The sequence below is a fragment of the Penaeus vannamei genome, chromosome 33 (assembly GCF_042767895.1).
Source record: "Penaeus vannamei isolate JL-2024 chromosome 33, ASM4276789v1, whole genome shotgun sequence".
NCBI lineage: Eukaryota > Metazoa > Arthropoda > Malacostraca > Decapoda > Penaeidae > Penaeus > Penaeus vannamei.
The window spans coordinates 4,616,412-4,633,911 of record NC_091581.1 but is presented as its reverse complement, the minus strand read 5'-3'; the positions used below and the strand labels follow the sequence as shown (position 1 = coordinate 4,633,911).

The window sequence follows — 17,500 nt, the reverse complement described above, 5'->3', positions numbered from 1 at the left end:
TGTTTCTGTCTCTGCCTGTCTGTCTCCTGTTTCTGTCTCTGCCTGTCTGTCTTCACCTACCCCTCTTTATCTGTTTTTCTCCCTTACCTTTTCTCTGTCTGTCTATCTCAGTCTGTCTCTGCCATTCAAATTCTCTCTCTCTCTCTGTTTGTTCCTGTCTATTTATCTCAGTCTCTGTTTCTGTCTCTCTTTCTCTGAATATGCAAGATGAAATTAGTTTGTGCTGTAGTGTTTAACAAATAAGTTTACATGAAATAAAATTATTTTCTCTTTGGTTCCAACAGACAACTGCAGTGACTGTATTCCAAGGGCTATCGTTTATTTTGATCTCTCACAACTATTCTACCTCTCCGATGTCCGAACACGATGGACTTCAGAGGGCTGTCATCGATGGTCTTAGAATACTTGTGGAGAAGTACAGTGGAATCTTTAACATTTTTTGCATGCTGTGTAGTTGTTGTTTTTGTGTGTGTGTGTGTGTGTATTTCCAATGAGAAGTTGGTTGGGAGTGGGATCTCATGCTTTTGTTTTGGAACTCCTTGTCTTGTGTGTCCGGACAACTTGTGAGGACCAGTAGTACTCATTGCCCACAATCCAACCAGTTTTAAAGTAAACATTCACTATTCTATCATACCAGTGCCTTTATTTTACATGCTGCATAGGTTTTGTAACTTCTCTTATTCATAGGTAACTTACCTGCAATTGACAAACACAAAAATACCCTTTGTTAAGAATAATAAAAGGCCTGCAAGTGTCATTATATATATATAAATGCTAATGTGATGTCATATCATCCTGCTCGCCCGGCTGCGAAGGAGTGGGAGAAGGACACCAAAGTAGGGGGTTCCAAACAGTCAAAAAAAATTGGCAATTTTGTCTAGCTTATTGGATGAGGATGCAGCATTAATGTAGAGGAAGGGATGAAAAGGTGAGTGTGAAAAAGGGAGAATGCAAAGACAAGTGAATTAAAAGACATTGATAGAACTGGTACAGATGATGGAATAGTTTTAAGAGAATGATACTAAGGATGGAAGCAATAAATAAGATAACATTTGGAGACCCAAAGAAACAGAAGACCTAGAGAAGGAGAGACTAGAAGTGGAGGAAGAGTGAGAACTAGAAGAGATAGAGTGAGCAACTAGGGAGTGGGAGAGTGAAGGTTAGAGAGGCATATTGGCAGTGAACTGTTAAGTAGTTTTATTCCTGAACAGTTGGCAAAAGAATGAATAATAATAAGAATGATAAGGGATAATAGTAGCTAAATCTTGTTGCCTTGCTATTTCAGTGTTATTTTTGTGAACTTAAACCACTGCATATATTTTTGAACTAGTCATTTGTATTTAATACTTGATTACAGATATAACATTGATTGGAGGAAGTCTTATGTGTCAGTTTGTCTTATGGGTCAACTCTGTGAGCTCGTAAAGATACCTGGTATCTCTACACAGGTACTGATATGTCACTCCTTTGATTTTGATGATGCTGTGTTATCATTAATTTAGTCATGCGTTAATGAAATATCCATCTCCATGCTTTTAAGATTGATATATTTTGGTATATATACTTTGTGTTAATGGTGCATATTTTGAAATATCTAATGAAATTACAGGTCAAAGTGGCAATCCTGAAAGCCATGAATTCATGCATAAATGGATTTATACCTCCTGTTATGTCCATGTTAGTTAACAGTGAGAGGATGGAAGAGAATAGTGTTGAATTGATGGGCAAGGTCAGTCTTGCAGTATTTTTGTTGTGTTATTTACGTTGTCTCTCTGATATGATTATGTTTTTGAAAAGCTGTGGCCATACTTTTTTACTTGTATGTTCATGTATGTATTTACTTATGTGTAAGGAATCTAAATACTGTCTTTTTGCTTGATTTCAGATTTTAACTATTTATTTGGGCGACACGGAGTGGGAAGTTCGGGATTCTGCGCTGGAGTTGCTCCTCACCTGTATGAAGATAGCCAAAGAGAGTAAGTCTCTCTCTCTCTCTCTCTCTCTCTCTCTCTCTCTCTCTCTCTCTCTCTCTCTCTCTCTCTCTCTCTCTCTCTCTCTCTCTCTCTCTCTCTCTCTCTCTCTCTCTCTCTCTCTCTCTCCCTCTCTCTCTCCCTCTCTCTCTCCCTCTCTCTCTCTCTCTCTCTCTCTCTCTCTCTCTCTCTCTCTCTCTCTCTCTCTCTCTCTCTCTCTCTCTCTCTCTCTCTCTCTCTCTCTCTCCCTCTCTCTCTCTCTCTCTCCCTCTCCCTCTCCCTCTCTCTCTCCCTCTCCCTCTCCCTCTCTCTCTCCCTCCCCCTCTCCCCCTCCCTCTCCCTCTCCCCCTCCCCCCCCCCCCCCCCCCCTCTCTCTCTCTCTCTCTCTCTCTCTCTCTCTCTCTCTCTCTCTCTCTCTCTCTCTCTCTCTCTCTCTCTCTCTCTCTCTCTCTCTCTCTCTCTCTCTCTCTCTCTCTCCCCCCCTCTCCCCCTCTCCTTCTCCTTCTCCTTCTCCTTCTCCTTCTCCTTCTTTCTGCCTCTTCCACTTCCTTCTCTCCTTCTCTCCTTCTGTCTGCCTCTCCTTCCCCTTCTTCCTCTCCCTTCTCCCTCCCCTTCTCCCTCTCCCTCTTCCTTGGTTGGGTCTAATGCTTTTTTCTTAATAGATGACAATAGACTGTATCATATAACAATGATGTCATGATCAGTAATTCTTATTTGTATTTCCAGAATACCCATACTTTGTGGAGTGGCTGTTAAGATATAGATTAAATGATTCTCTACTGACTGCCCTTGGAGATGTTGAGGGATATGTTAGAGCCAGTGCATTAAATGTCTTAGCAAACATCATTGAGATTGATAAGGTAATGAAGATATATTGATAATTTTCTTGTTATCACCAAAAGCATGTGCAGTAATTGCTCTTTTAGATTGCCCGTTTAATCTGTCGGATCCAGTCGACCTTCATTTGATGAAAAATGGAATGAGGACCAGGTGATGGGAATATGCTGTCATGAAAAAAATGGCTGGGGTGACAGGAATGTACTGTCAGGAAAGAAAATTCCGATGGCCAAGTAATCTGTATGATTTGTTGTGAATGTGCAAAGCTCTCGGAGGAAGATTAGACTCATTGGGCAATTTTAATCTATTTACGATGGGTGCCCCATATATGAGACACCCAGAAAAAAAAATTGCAGGGTGTCCCGCCAGTGTGACACTGCATCGGGGCTCATGCTCCAACTCAGCAGCGGGCTGCGGCTGGAGCACAGGCAGAGTCCGGGCCTGCCCAGCGCGCCGATTTTGTAGCTGCCCAGAGAGTTTTATTTTCGGCTTCAAATATACCGGTGTTAATGGGTTAAGGGGCTCTTGCATTATTTCCACCCATAAAAAAGGGTGCATGACACCAGTTCCATGCTTAGGATCCTATTCCTACCCACTATGATTGTCAGCACAGTATGTGTTACAAAAAAACAAAAAAAGCAAAAAAATAATTACGGTATTACAGATGTAGAGTTTTAGATTACCTAGAGCAGGGGCTAGGGTAAATTAAATTCTTTTCATAAAGTGTTCTTGTCATGTAGCTATTGTTACCATTACACTATTCATAACAATTAATAATTGTAAAGACGACAGATACTGAATGAGGCCATGGAAATTATTTCATATTCATATTGGTCGGAGGCCACATAATGAAAAAGTTTGTGATCCACTAAAGAAAGAGAGTATAAAAATAAAAACAGTCTGTTACCATCATGATACAGCACAAAAAATAACATGTACAGAGAAAAAAGCCTATACAGAGAAAGAGGGAATAATGTTGCAAAAGGAGCAGGAAGGAATCTTAATAACACTCAAGTTTTCATATGAGCTGGGCCTTCAAAGCCAGGGATTTTAGTCTAGAGACTTGAAGCACCTGGATCTAACAGGTTAAGAATACCCGAATGTGATGTTCAATAACTTGGTCATCGAAATTATTCACATAATAACTGTGAAAATAAGTGTGCTATTTAAAAAAGTAAATTTCTAGCATAGTAATAAAACATGAAATCTAGGGGCAGTATTCACTAATGATCATGGACTGGGATTTGTCTGTGATAATAAAAAATCTGACATGAACATGCTGTCATTGGCTAAGGGACCAGGATGACGCAATTTTTCTGTCATGAGAATTTTGGCTGAACGCTTTGAAATTTATGCAGCAAAAGAAAATACCACTGCAAAGGGGTATCATGGGGCTTGTCACCACACAGCCTACAAGTCGTACACCCATCAAAGTGGCTGCACTAGTAAGCTTACTGTCTGTATTTTGGGTTATGTGATGGCAGTGAAGCATCTGGATCCTCATCTTAAAATTGTCCTTATTAGAAGTGGATAGCAATACTGTAACTTTACTTTTGTTGAAGATAAATCTGTATAAGTTATTGTTGCTACTTTTTTTTTTCTCTCTCTTTTTTATTTCAAATGTTAAATGAGCCCTTTCCTCTGTGCTTGTTGAAGTTTTCTTTTTGATAAATACAACAACAAAAGTAGAGTGTGATATTGTACATGTAAACGATATGACATATGTGATATTATAAGCATTATGTGCTTAATCGACTACCGCTAGTATATTTTGAAGCCGAAAATAATAGTTCCCGGGTGGCTACAAAATCAGCGTGTGGGGCTGGCCCGGAATCTGTCCCCTGTGCCGGCCGCTGTCCGAGACAGAATCAGAACCAAAGCTCCGATCCAACGTCGCACTGGTAGTGTTTATTTTTCTGGGTGTCTCATATGTGGGACAACCGTCGTAAATGGGTTAAGATGCAATGCAACAGTTATTCTGTTTCATTATTAGAGTGGATTTTCATCATAGGGTGTATTAGAATGTAAATATTTGCTATAGTCAAGTGTTATTTTTAAAATGTGGTGCAATGCAAGTCATAGATAAAATTGCAAAGGACAGTCTTTAGATAGTCACAGACAAAATCTACAACTACCTTGGAATCTAAGATTCATTTTTGTGTAGTCCTTAAACTTGGCAAAGAAAATTCTATGACCTTTCACAAATAATGTCCCTAGGTGTTAATATGATATTTAGAAAAGGAAAAAGGTACCAACCAAAAGTGGACGCTGGTTCATCTTATGGAGTTGAAACTTTTTATAAAATCTTCTAATTATGTAGTATCTTCAATAATGATGTATGCTATTTGACAGATTATGTAAAATTATGTGCATGGATTACTTTCACTGCTTCCTAAATAACCTGATTTGATTATGCTTTATGTATATTTCTAACTTGTACTTGGACCCTGATCAGTTGATATTGATATCAGTTGATGATGAAACATATAGCCTGGTTTTTACACAAGTATCATTTGTTATGTGCATTATGAATATTTATTTTTGCTTCAGATTTATGTAAGGTTATAGTATTTTATAGTTTGACTCCGGTTTTTTGCCCATTTATAGCTTAATTGTGAACCTCTCTTTTTATCTTCAATTAAAACACAGTGCTGTTATAAATAAACTTTTCTCACTAATTCTCTGGCCCAGGATAGAATTTTCTTCACATTCTAGATCTCTTTATACACATCATTCATGATTGCTACAGTACAACATATCACAGATGTTCTCAACAGAAATCCACATCATCACAGTGCCATGAACTTGCAACCAAAGAAACTATCACTAGAAAAGGAGGCTTTCCATACAAAATATGCTCCTCCAAAGGAACGGTAAGGCAAAGTGCCTATAAACATTAAAAAGCTAACAAAGGCATGACTGACCACCTTCCAAGTCTTCTAACACAAAAGCTGAACTGGTGTGTTTTGACGTGTGTATGGTTTGTGCATTTTTTCTGTCCCATTTTAGGAAATCTAATACAATGAGCAGCATGGTCATTAAGACAAATCTCTATAAGAGTAGAGGTCATGGAATGAAATCTGTGATCGGATGTTTTTACAATCCACAGGTGGTTTTGCTTCTTTATGCTGGAATAAAGAAGCAAAACCTCTTAGGAGTACAGAGTAGATGAAAACACAACTGGAGATACACCAGGTTGACACCATCTCAAAAGGGGTGATAATGACTTAATCTCTTGTGGTCATTAATTTCATGTATTGAAAAAGTAGTGTGACAGAATAAATCTTATAATCCAATCTTGCATTATGATAGCAACTTAAGAACTCATTGGATATATCAGATTAACAGCTATACTAGCATAAAAGTTGTTGTCTTTCCCTCTGAAAAGGTGTGGTCAGGTGAGTCAGCTCAACAATCATGGTGTTCATTTGTTTTGTTTAAGTGTTTATAGATAATATGGTAGAAGATATACTTACAAGTAATGAAAGGTAGGAAACTATAAGTATTTGTTAACTCAGTGCCTCCAGAGATGGCATACCCACTGTAAATTTTGTTTATTAATTGTCTTTACACATAGATGGCTCTGCAAGCACTAAGTCACCAATGAACCAATTATGAGTACTACCTATCTCACCTGTTTATTTTTTTTCTTGATATTTGGAAATATTTTTTGTATCTTGTATTACTATTAGTAATGTCAGTAACACTATAACAATTATAATGTCTATGATAATAACAGCATCATTGATATAAAGAGTATTAGTAAAAAAAAAAAAAAAAAATCCCACAGACTCTTGGAAAGGTGAAATCAGGTATGGTTGCAAAGTCTACCGATTGACTCCTCTACAACTGAGTGCTTGTAGAGCCTTATATGTGTGGAGACGTTTTACAAAATAATACAAAGATGAACACTACATTTTCCTGGCAATTATAGGTTGATTTGTATTTTACTCCTTGACTTTTCTAATCTTTTTAAAATCCTGTGATAGTTGTTATTTATATTATTGTATAATATAACCATTCAAAGGGGAGCATGGCTGCATTAAATATTAATTGAAATGAACCAAACTTTGTGCTGCTTACTGTTAACTCTAATATCAGCTATCAATGGAACAGAATTCCAGAATTATATTTTGTTTCCACAAAGGAGAAATCTAGATTGTGTCTAACTGGAATGAAATAAATATTTGGGACCTAAAGCATTTAATTCTCTCTCTCCCCTTACTCTTCTCTCTCTTTCCCCTTTTTCTCATCTCTCCTCTTTCTCTCCTCTCTCTCCCCTCTCTCCTTTTTCTCTCCCTTCCTCTCCCTATCTTTGTCCATCCCTTCCTCAGTCTCCATAACTGATCTTGATTTTATTTTTATTTTCAAAGGTTTGGAATGAACTAGAAATGGAGAACCTTCCTGTCAGATCACTAGCAGCTGTCCTCACTGAAGGGGAGGCATCTGTCAGACGGTCTGCCATTAACCTGATCCAAGCTCTCTTCGTAGCGGGAAAATACGAGTAAGGTTTTGTGCACTACATAATGTATAGAGTCGAAAAAAGGTATCATTGTCCGCTCTTAATGGAGACTGTCATTCCTTTGCGAGTAATAGGAACAAATTTTTTACTTCGCAGGGATATGATGGTGAACACCATGGTTGTCCCAGTAATTCAGCATGCAGCAGAAGATACAGATGATGAAGTTCGGGCTGCATCTCTCGACTTTATCAGAGTCCATATACAGGGCAAGCTGAATAAGTCTGGTAAGAGGGTTTTAAAATGTTATGAGAAGAAAAAGGATGTGTGAATGAAATAAGCCTCATGTGTTGTCTTTTGGTGCATGTGAAATAACATGCATTTGGTGTTGTTTTTTGTGGTATGGAAGATTTAAGATTTCAGTTATTTTGGAGGATAAGGATTTATGTTTGGGATACATTAGATAACTTATATTGATAGATATGGTATGTGATAGAAGGAAGTCATTGTTATTCTCTTCTTAGGAATGGTTGATGGAGAATTTCCAATGATGACCTTCAGTAAAGGGAAAATTACGAGGTTGAACAAGGATGAAGTAAGAAATCGCATTCACACTCTTGTCACTTGGTAAGTAACTACAGCTTTTTACCTCAGAAATGTGAATGAGATGAGGGATTCGGTCTTTGTTTTTGTTTTTTCCTTTTTATATATTTATGCGCTAAACTTCACTCCATTACTTCAGGATTTGTGATTGTGGGTATCTGACTTCACTCCTTACCTGCTTGAAAGACCCAGTGACCAATGTTGCATCTAAGGCATTGGAAATCATTCAGTTTATCGGAAATCTCATTACGAAGTATGAGATTAGAATAGAGAAGAGTAAGCAGAAAACCAGGTCGGTATTGTTGTCTGTTATTATTGTTATTATTATTAATATTATTATTAATATTATTATTATTATTATTATTATTATTATTATTATTATTATTATTATTATTATTTTCTTTCTTTTTGAAAGATGTGTCTTTATATTCATATATTTATATATTTATAAATTTATGTACTGGATAGCTAAATACATATGTACATTTATATTAGAAAAATACTGCTACTGTTTTCTTTGTTTCGTACTAGCTGATTTTGCTTTATTTCAGTGATGCTTCGTATACTGTGAGTTTAAGCCCAAAGAAGGAGACCATAAAGGAGGAGGTGACAAGTACAAAAGTGATGGTAGCAGGGATAGAAGTCACTCTGCCTGAAGATGCTAGTGCCTTAGACAAGATAGATCAAACCATTAATGACATACTCAGCTCTTCTGCCTTGTCAGCTGTGTCATTGTAAGTCATGACAGTTTCTTGTGCTTGAATTGCCGTCAATAATGTCAGTGATATTGTGTTATACAATTATTTTTTTGAAAAATAACCTAGTAGTTATAAAGCCTTCCCATTTTCTGTATCTTCCCATTGAAAATCTATAAATGTTCCAGGATCAAGAGGCCAATGGGTGAATACAGTAGCAGTCCCAGCCTGGATAATAGAGATATGAAGCTGAGTACTGACGATATCCCATCTGCTAATCCTGCCATTCCAGTTTCATCTTTGTTACAGTGCATTGATGATTTGTCCCACACCACAATCAAGCAAGGTACGTGAATCTTCCGAGAAAGAGAGTAGGGCAATAGGTTTTCCCCAAAAAATCATTAGATCTATTTGCATTGCTTGAGTGCAAAAGGGTATGTCTAGACTCATCTTTTCACAGGGTAGGCATCTGAGATCTCCTCCCACTCCTCTATTTCAATGATCTGACATAACTTGTTATATTTCAGATGATAGCCTTGACACAAGCAACTTCATCTCCTTGCTGGATGACATTCTCCTTGATGGAGGACAGAAGCCATTGTTGTCCGATGACCAAAGATTGCGAGACTGCTATTAAGTTTGGAAGTGTGCTCATTTGATTCATTTGTACATTATTTCATCCAGTGTGCATTTGTTGATTAAGAAAGAATCATTTTAACAATAATTAGAGTGTGTCTTTTATGTGAAAGTAGCACATCCACAGAAATAAACTTTGTGACACTAACAGGCACACTGTAAATAAATGAAAAATAGGTGGATAACTAGCTTCACTTATTTTCAACATGTGCCTTATTATGCCTTATTACATAAATCTGCTTGTAGTCATGTGTAGTGCGAGCCTTAAAATGAACTTGAAACTAAATGTACTTCATTTAGTGGTTGTTTGGCACCCTCTTGTACATCAGTATAAATATAATTTTTATAAGCTTATTAAGTAGTCAGCAATTTTTGTGTAATATTTTTTTTCGGACTGACTTTGATATTAAGTTTCCTTTTTTGTTGTTATTGTTGTTTCTAAAAGGGATATGATGTACAAAAAATTTACTGATTTTTCTAGTGAGAAATAATGCAGAAATTGTTCTCTTATATTATCTATTTGCCTTAAGCCGTAAATGCTCAAATTGTAGAGATCTGGGTTATTGTATGTAGCTCATCATGTGTTCGATTAAGATTCAAAGGTTCATTATTTGTATGGTTCTTTTGATACAAGATTTTCATTCATCGATAGTATATTTTTGTGGGGCAATACAAATGTCTGTTTTAAGTATAAACAGTTTGACGTTAAATTAAAGTTTGGCCTTAGGAAACTTTAGAATGAGTGAGTGAGCGAGTGAGCGAGCGTGCTTGTGTGTGAATGCATGAGTGGATAAGGGTATGTGTATGTATGAAATGAATTCAAGTTGGTTTTTAGCTAGTCTGGCATCTTTGTGTCCTGGATTGAGCAGTATTAGTGAAACTGAAGAATCACAAAAAAATCATATCTTGGAATCATGTAATTCTGTACAAGTTAGATAATAAAGAAACAGAAACATTGAATAAAAATTCAAGGGGTATTTGAATAATGTAATGTACTGTATGAGATGCCACACAACTACTTGCTTAGTGTTAGTCTGTTTGCCCAATACTTTGTTTAATGTTATGCACAATTACTGCAACAATTGATTGTTTTATAGTTGGAATAACTAGTTGAAAATTCCAGATGATGTTGGTATTATGGTCTTGACTTTCAAAAAATCTTTTAAACTAATATGTGACATATTTTAAACAAATAGTCAGAACTTATTGGTGCAGAATGGTGCAGTAAGGCATTTATCAATTTGCATTTTAGGAAACTGCAAAGTAGGCACATTACCTAACCATAACTTGAGAAAGTAGTAAAATTTTTATAACTAGCATTTCAAATGATTTCATTGGAATGTGTGATCAGTTTAACCCATTGGATCTAGATGTATTTGGCTTACTGGACGGGCACACACACACTCTTGGATATATTGCCTCCCCTTTGTAAGGTCTATATTTATCCTTATCCTTTGATATGCTGTATCTAGATGATAATAGACTGCTTTCCTTGCACAAACTCTGTATTATCTCTCTAGGTAGTCTATAAGATTTGCAATAACAATAATAATAAGTAATGTTTCATTATTTGTCTTTTTTTTATATTTTCATAATCAGTTTTCTGTAATCCACCCTGCACTGCTAGTCATGGTGGGCAGGAAATTTAGGATACTGAACATGAACTATTGTCCTCCTTGCAGCTAGCACTCTTCTAGTTACGGCTCATGGATGGTACATTCCATCTTCATTTACCGATGGAAATAAACCTAGAGACTGTTCCTAAATGCCTACTGAGTCTAATCACTCTCCAAGAGATTTGTGCAGATATTTTTGTCATGGTCACATCACCCTGATCCAAGGGGTTAAGTACCAATAAAGATGAATATAAATGGGAAATGTATGTGCAATATTAGAAAAGTCCAAATGTAAAGTTCATATCCCGTGTAAAGTTCAAATCACATGTGATGAAAACTAGGCTTAGGTATTTTATTTTTTTCATTTTTTTCCTACTTAGAGTAATTGACTTGTTTTCAAGTAAATGTATAAGTACTGAAGCAACTTTTCTTCTGCATTCAGGCAGTGATAAGTAAAAGCATGTACGGGGCCTGAAATAGAAAATATTAATGCTGGATCAGCACCTTTTATATCATATGTCTTGGAAAAAAGAAAATTTTCCATTTGTCTTATGCCTTGGTTTATATGTACATAGGGACACATGCACATGCACCCCCCCCCCCACACACACACAGATAAACCCAACACATACTCATATGCAAACACACCTCCCACTCCACCCTAACACATGCACACACTTGTTAATTGTTACCAGTCACCTCATGGCTCAACAGAAGAAGGGAAATAAAGAGGTGGTACATTATCATAATGTATTTATTGATGTGTACTGAATATTTGTATTGTAAAAGAGCACATGGGCATTATAGTGGATATGTTAGAACAGGTTTGAGGAATGGTAGGAACGATGGGAGAAACACTAAAAATGTGATAAGTTGACAGATGCAAGAAGAGTTTTACTGTTAAGCTGTTATGGTGATGTATACTGTGAACTATCATTTATATATTCTCTTAATATTGAGAAATTAAATATTGTCATGTACGCTTTTATGTTAAGTGGCATGCAGTTTTTCTTTTTAAAGATTTTTTTTGTATTTTTATATAATTTGGGTGTGTTTGTTAATTATAGGTTCCATTATAATTATCATCTATTATAATGTTTAAATGATACACTATTAAAATGATAAATAGAGAACCAATGAGAGCTAATGATTTCATTTATTACAACCCTCCCAATACCTTGCTCGTTGTCGTGGGGGGCTTAGGAGACGGAGACTGGAGCCCAATGTAGGGATTGCCCCTACCTTGGGCTTCAGCCCTTGTCTCTACTAATTTTGCTTTCTTCTCCTCCTTTCCTCTTTCGTATCTTCTTCATCCCCTTCTTGTGTTCTATACCTATGGTGTGAGAGCCATGCTGAAAGGATGAAAAGCTGGCTTTGTCAGTCATGAATGGCAGCCATGGGCACAATATTCCCTTGGTTAATTACCCTTTATGGGGACCCTGGGGGGTAGACTTTCTTTTCCCCATTTCATTCAGACTTAATATGGCCAATGATGAAGATTCTTTACCCTTAATAGGGGCATTAAGACTTACCCTTTCACTAACTATCCTATCTGATTTTAATTTTGATGGCTTTCTGACCCCTGCTCCTCCTTTGATCACGGCTCTGACCAATGATACTAATACCCCCTCCTTGACATTTACTGACACCTCAATCCATTCTGAACCACCCACCCAGGTTATTACTCAACTTCCGGAATGCACCCCTTCCTCTGTCACAACATTCTCTTCTCCATCTCCTACTGCAGTGTCAGAAATGTAGGCGTTTTGGCCATTCAGCCATAATCCAGATACTCCAATTTCTAGTTCTACTCCATCTGTAACTTCCACACCCTCCTTTTCCTCTACTCCTCAAACATCTATCCCCTCTTCTCCCCCCCCCCCCAAAAAAAAAGGAATGGGTCAACTGGCCGCGGGAAACTGGCCACAAACCATATGGAACTATCTTTATGGAGTACTTAATGGAACAAGATTATAAAAAAAAAATCTTAATGCTTTTATATATTAAAAGCCAAGAAGTAACTACATGAACGGTTATATATAATAAGTATTATTGGTAAAATATGTTTCAATGTGCCTTTAATGATTAAAAAACAAGAAGCAACATCAGAAATTTATGAAAAGTTATGAGCAATTCCCCTGAGATATTCAACAACATTACGACTCTCAAATGTTTTTACAATTGTTTTAATTCTTTCATCTGCTTGTCTATTTCTTCAACTTGACAGGTGGCTAATGCCCTGCGATCAGCTGGTCGTAATATAGGTCTCTTCCACGTTGCACTTTTTTCAAATCATCAATAAATTACCAAACAGTAGGATGTTGCATTCCAAGTTCATGCTGCAGTCTACGATGAGCAGCTTCTGCGTGATTGTTTGTTTTATCTACGTCATTTAGGTTAGGTTAGGTTTAGGTCAGGTCAGGTCAGGTCAGGTCAGGTGCCAGTTTCCGCGGCCAGTTGGCTGCGACCAGTTTCCCGCGGCCAGTTGTCCTAGACGACCCCCAAGAAACTTGAAGACATCCAAAAATTCCTAGACATGACCCAAGAAAATGTTCCGCTCCCTCATCCACCCTCCAATCCCTCTCTTCCTAGTCCCTCTGCATTCAAATTATTTACTGATACCCATCCTCTTCCCCAGTAAGTTCCCCTTAACCCTCTTCCACCTACTTTTTCCCAGCAAAGCCCCATCCCCTCCTCCATGTACACCATTCCCTTTTCGTTCTCCATTATCCTTACCTCTCCCGCCTGGATACTTGCGTGAATCCCTTCTGTCGCAACAGTGTCCTTCTCCAGATTCCTCTCCTCCTGACGCTCTTCCTGATACTTCACCTCCTTCCCCAGTCCCCTTATCTCGTCCCCCAGACTCTTCTGCTATTTCTCCAACAGCTACCTCTACACGTATTACCCGCTGATTATTTCAGAACCTCTTTTACCAGCTTTTCCGTAAAGCAATGTTACTACAGGTTCCCCAACAACAGACACATCCCATTCCATTCAATCGCCCTATACCCTTAACCCTTTCCTTTATTAATCTCCAATATACATCATTTGAACCCCCCTCTTTACCCTTTTCCCTATAATGCTATCCTGTATCACTAAAACCTTTGACATCTAACACTCTTTATACTACTCGTTAACTCATTTACCCTTTTCATCATAATACTTTATCGTAGTGTTATATGACCTTCGATGTCTAGCACATTTATTTGTTTCAACGACTTAGCATTAACAATTATTTATGACTACCTCAACGTGCATTTCTGGTGATAACAGGGATAATGTACAGTACATTTTTGTTTTAAGGCCAGCAATTAGTAAATAAATACAGTGCTTCATTGTTCTGTAGTATATAAACTAAAGAATAAATATTTTTATAAGCTAAGGGCACTGAGGATATTCTTGGAATTAATGTTTTTTTAAACAAAGACTTACATAGAATGAATCAACATAAGGTTTTACATTTTTTATATTTTTATGTTAAAAATGGCAATTACTTATTTGTAATGTTGAAAGAGCATTGCAATATTTTTCAACAGAATTCCTATCATACTCGTAGATAAGCCATGATGCGTTTTTTAATTATAAGTAACATGTTATTTTGGTGATAGAGTCGAGTGAATAAGAATTGGTGTTATAATCAATTTTGAATAAGAACAGGGGAGGCTTTTTCAGTTGATAAAACTAATACTATCATGTGCAACTTTTCAGATGATAGTATGTTCTTATTGGCATATATGCAATCTATATGGAGAACAAAAAGAAATCAAACATAGATGGTAGTAGTTTCTTTATTGTATGGTGACACTTTTATATGATTTGACTTTGTCAAGGTAGACGTACAGTATTAACTTTGGTTTGTATAGAAGTATTTTCATCACCCTTATACATGGGTGCTACAACCTTTTTGATGATTTTACACATGCTGAAAACAGCATTTTGACACAAGCTGAAATTTACAATTTGACATTCTGACATAATGGAAGCAGAATTTGACACATTCTGATACATGTTGTAAACAGCACTTGAACATATTCTGACACGTGCCAAAAGTAGCGTTTTGACACATTCTGACACGCTGAAAACCGCATTGAACGCGTACTAAATGGTTAGTTTCATCCATTTTACCACTGGCATCATTTTCATACATCATTCATTTGTATCCTTCATGCTAAATAATGGAGGTTACAAAACCCAAAAGTTTGTCATCCACCTCCCACTAATTTCCCCCTTCCCTTTGAAAATCATTTCACCATACTTCGTAACCCTATCAGTCAGTCACAAAAAAAAAATATATTGCCTTTCACAAGAAGTTTCACAAGAAGTTTCCGTATAGCATTACTTGACATTTTCTCTTTAGCGAACCACTTAAACTCCGAAGCATTCTTCTGTTTAGTAAATGGCACCGTAGTACTAATACCATATCGTTTGTAGCAGTTTCCAGGCATAGCAGTCTTTGGTGAAATGGGTATCGGTTGAGCAGAGGTTTGTTCACTAAATATGATGTTGGTAAGCTCGAATAGCCTCTGCGAGTTCTTGATGTATTAAAATTACTTAAAGCTGTACTTAGGAAATGTAAAATGAACTTGCGTTGCTATAAAACGTGTGTATATTTGACATTTAGCTAATATCATATTCTCTGACAAATGACTGCTCCACTTTGACCATATTATTATTATTATTATTATTATTATTATTATTATTATTATTTAGATAATTGCATTTTAACATATTCTGACTCATTTTTTGTATGATAATTTTGCATGCCTATATTAGATTTACTTTTTTTTAATTCTTGATTATAAAATGAGCCAATGAAACATAGTATAGGAGAGAATTGATATATAAAAAAATGAATATGAAAACCAACTCATTTTTGAATCTTGGATGCTATACAAAAATCTAAAACATGGATATAAGAACCTTTCCTTTCAGTTTTGAAGCTTGGATACCCAATGGCTGTAAATGGACAGGATGCAAGGATGGCCATAACCACACCCCTTTAAAGTGTGTAAGATACGACTGGAAGATCCTGTTTGAAGCAGGTGGACACACAAGAGTGGAAGAGGAAGGAGCAATGGCTGAGCTCTGCAGAATTCCGGGCTGAGTATGAGCAGAGACCATACTGGTCCGAGCACTTTTCTATTGCGCACTCTGCTGGAGAGATTTAGAATTAGCCATAATTTCTTGAGATATTAAATTAATTAATATAATGTCACCCCCACCTAAAAAGCTATATATAAATGATTTTTTTGTATGGTTCATAAAATGTTTACAAGTTCAATGTCGAAATGAACGTCAAGTGAAGAACCTAGCAAAGCCTATTCACAGAAAGAGGTAGCAACATACAATAGACAGATTGATATAATGTATATATATTGAGAGAGAGAGAGAGAGAGAGAGAGAGAGAGAGAGAGAGAGAGAGAGAGAGAGAGAGAGAGAGAGAGAGAGAGAGAGAGAGAGAGAGTGAGTGAGTGAGTGAGTTAGAGAAAGAGAGAGTTAGAGAGAGAGAGTGAGAGAGTGAGAGAGAGAGAGAGAGACAGATTGAGATTGAGATTGAGATTGAGATTGAGATTGAGATTGAGAGAGAGAGAGAGACAGATTGAGATTGAGATTGAGAGAGAGAGAGAGACAGATTGAGATTGAGATTGAGAGAGAGAGAGCATACACACCGACTCCTTTTGTTTTGAAGAGATTGCAGCCTGGTATGGTCTCGTCTGTGGTGTATCTAGTGGCCAAGGACCGCTTCGTCCACCACGCTGAAAATAGTCGAGTCTGAGGTTTCAGTTCGTACCACTAAAATGAGTTTTAACTCTCAATTACACTGCATATGCACAGACACACACGCACGCACGCTCGCACGCACGCACGCACGCTCGCACGCACGCACGCACGCACACACACACACACACACACACACACACACACACACACACATACACACACACACACACAATGTGTCTATATAAGGTAACAGACATCCATTTACATGAATGTGATTACACATTATTTCACTTGCATAAACTACTCTATCTACTCATGTTTTTTTTTTTTTTTTTTTTTTTTTTTTTTTACATACTGCTGCGTTTGGCATAGACATCCTTCTGCAAAGCTGATGTCCCTCGGAGCACTGCAGAAGCAAGCGAAATAAAGGAAAATCATAAATCACAATAAAGATAACTGCATATCTTTTCCACATTAATCATTCATTTTAATAGCTACATAACCATGCTAAAATCACTAATATGCAACGGAAATTAACTCAGTAGGACTTGCGCTCTATTGGGTCAAATAATTGTTATTCTAAGTCATCAGTAATGATTTTTTAAAAGGTAAAAGTGATTCTTTGAGGCAATTATGTAAATGGATAAATTCTGCACAAAGAACTTACCAAGAAGGAGGAGGATTGCCAGGTGTCGGTGGCCTATGATGCACATCTGGGGTTGCAAGGGTCATATGATTAGTTTTTTTTCTGATCTACAAGTGTACATAAACGTGCACACTCACCCATGCACACATACGCACACGCGCACACACGCACGCACGCAAGCACATACACACACACGCGCGCGCACGCACGCAAGCACATACACACACACACACACGCAAGCACACACACACCCACACACCCACACACACACACACACTCCAATACAAACACACACACAAAACGCTCATCGTCGTTTA

At 37.2% G+C, this 17,500-nt stretch overlaps 2 protein-coding genes across 5 annotated transcripts in view; one reads left to right on the top strand and one right to left on the bottom strand.

Annotated features, from left to right (window-relative positions):
* LOC113818246 (uncharacterized) overlaps positions 1–11,953 on the top strand; it is a 21,101-nt gene extending 9,148 nt beyond the window's left edge. Inside the window, exons 11-23 of one of the 2 annotated variants that reach the window (XM_070145328.1) lie at positions 285–415; positions 1,358–1,448; positions 1,610–1,729; positions 1,886–1,976; positions 2,697–2,830; positions 5,585–5,680; positions 7,181–7,311; positions 7,426–7,553; positions 7,791–7,893; positions 8,009–8,161; positions 8,421–8,603; positions 8,753–8,910; positions 9,092–11,953. In XM_070145328.1, the coding sequence (XP_070001429.1) occupies positions 285–415; positions 1,358–1,448; positions 1,610–1,729; positions 1,886–1,976; positions 2,697–2,830; positions 5,585–5,680; positions 7,181–7,311; positions 7,426–7,553; positions 7,791–7,893; positions 8,009–8,161; positions 8,421–8,603; positions 8,753–8,910; positions 9,092–9,201 (1,629 nt within the window). In that variant the 3' untranslated portion in view covers positions 9,202–11,953. The remainder of the gene's footprint in view (positions 1–284; positions 416–1,357; positions 1,449–1,609; positions 1,730–1,885; positions 1,977–2,696; positions 2,831–5,584; positions 5,681–7,180; positions 7,312–7,425; positions 7,554–7,790; positions 7,894–8,008; positions 8,162–8,420; positions 8,604–8,752; positions 8,911–9,091) is intronic. The other variant, XM_070145329.1, reaches the window with a different exon arrangement.
* Positions 11,954–14,593: 2,640 nt separating this feature from the next.
* Positions 14,594–17,500, bottom strand: part of LOC113818234 (uncharacterized) — a 7,288-nt gene continuing 4,381 nt past the window's right edge. For 2 of the 3 annotated variants that reach the window (XM_070144969.1, XM_027370412.2), the window contains exons 2-5: positions 17,205–17,250; positions 16,893–16,943; positions 16,486–16,572; positions 14,594–15,967 (exon numbers count right to left, since the gene is read on the bottom strand). In XM_070144969.1, the coding sequence (XP_070001070.1) occupies positions 15,816–15,967; positions 16,486–16,572; positions 16,893–16,943; positions 17,205–17,250 (336 nt within the window). In that variant the 3' untranslated portion in view covers positions 14,594–15,815. The remainder of the gene's footprint in view (positions 15,968–16,485; positions 16,573–16,892; positions 16,944–17,204; positions 17,251–17,500) is intronic. The other variant, XR_011399919.1, reaches the window with a different exon arrangement.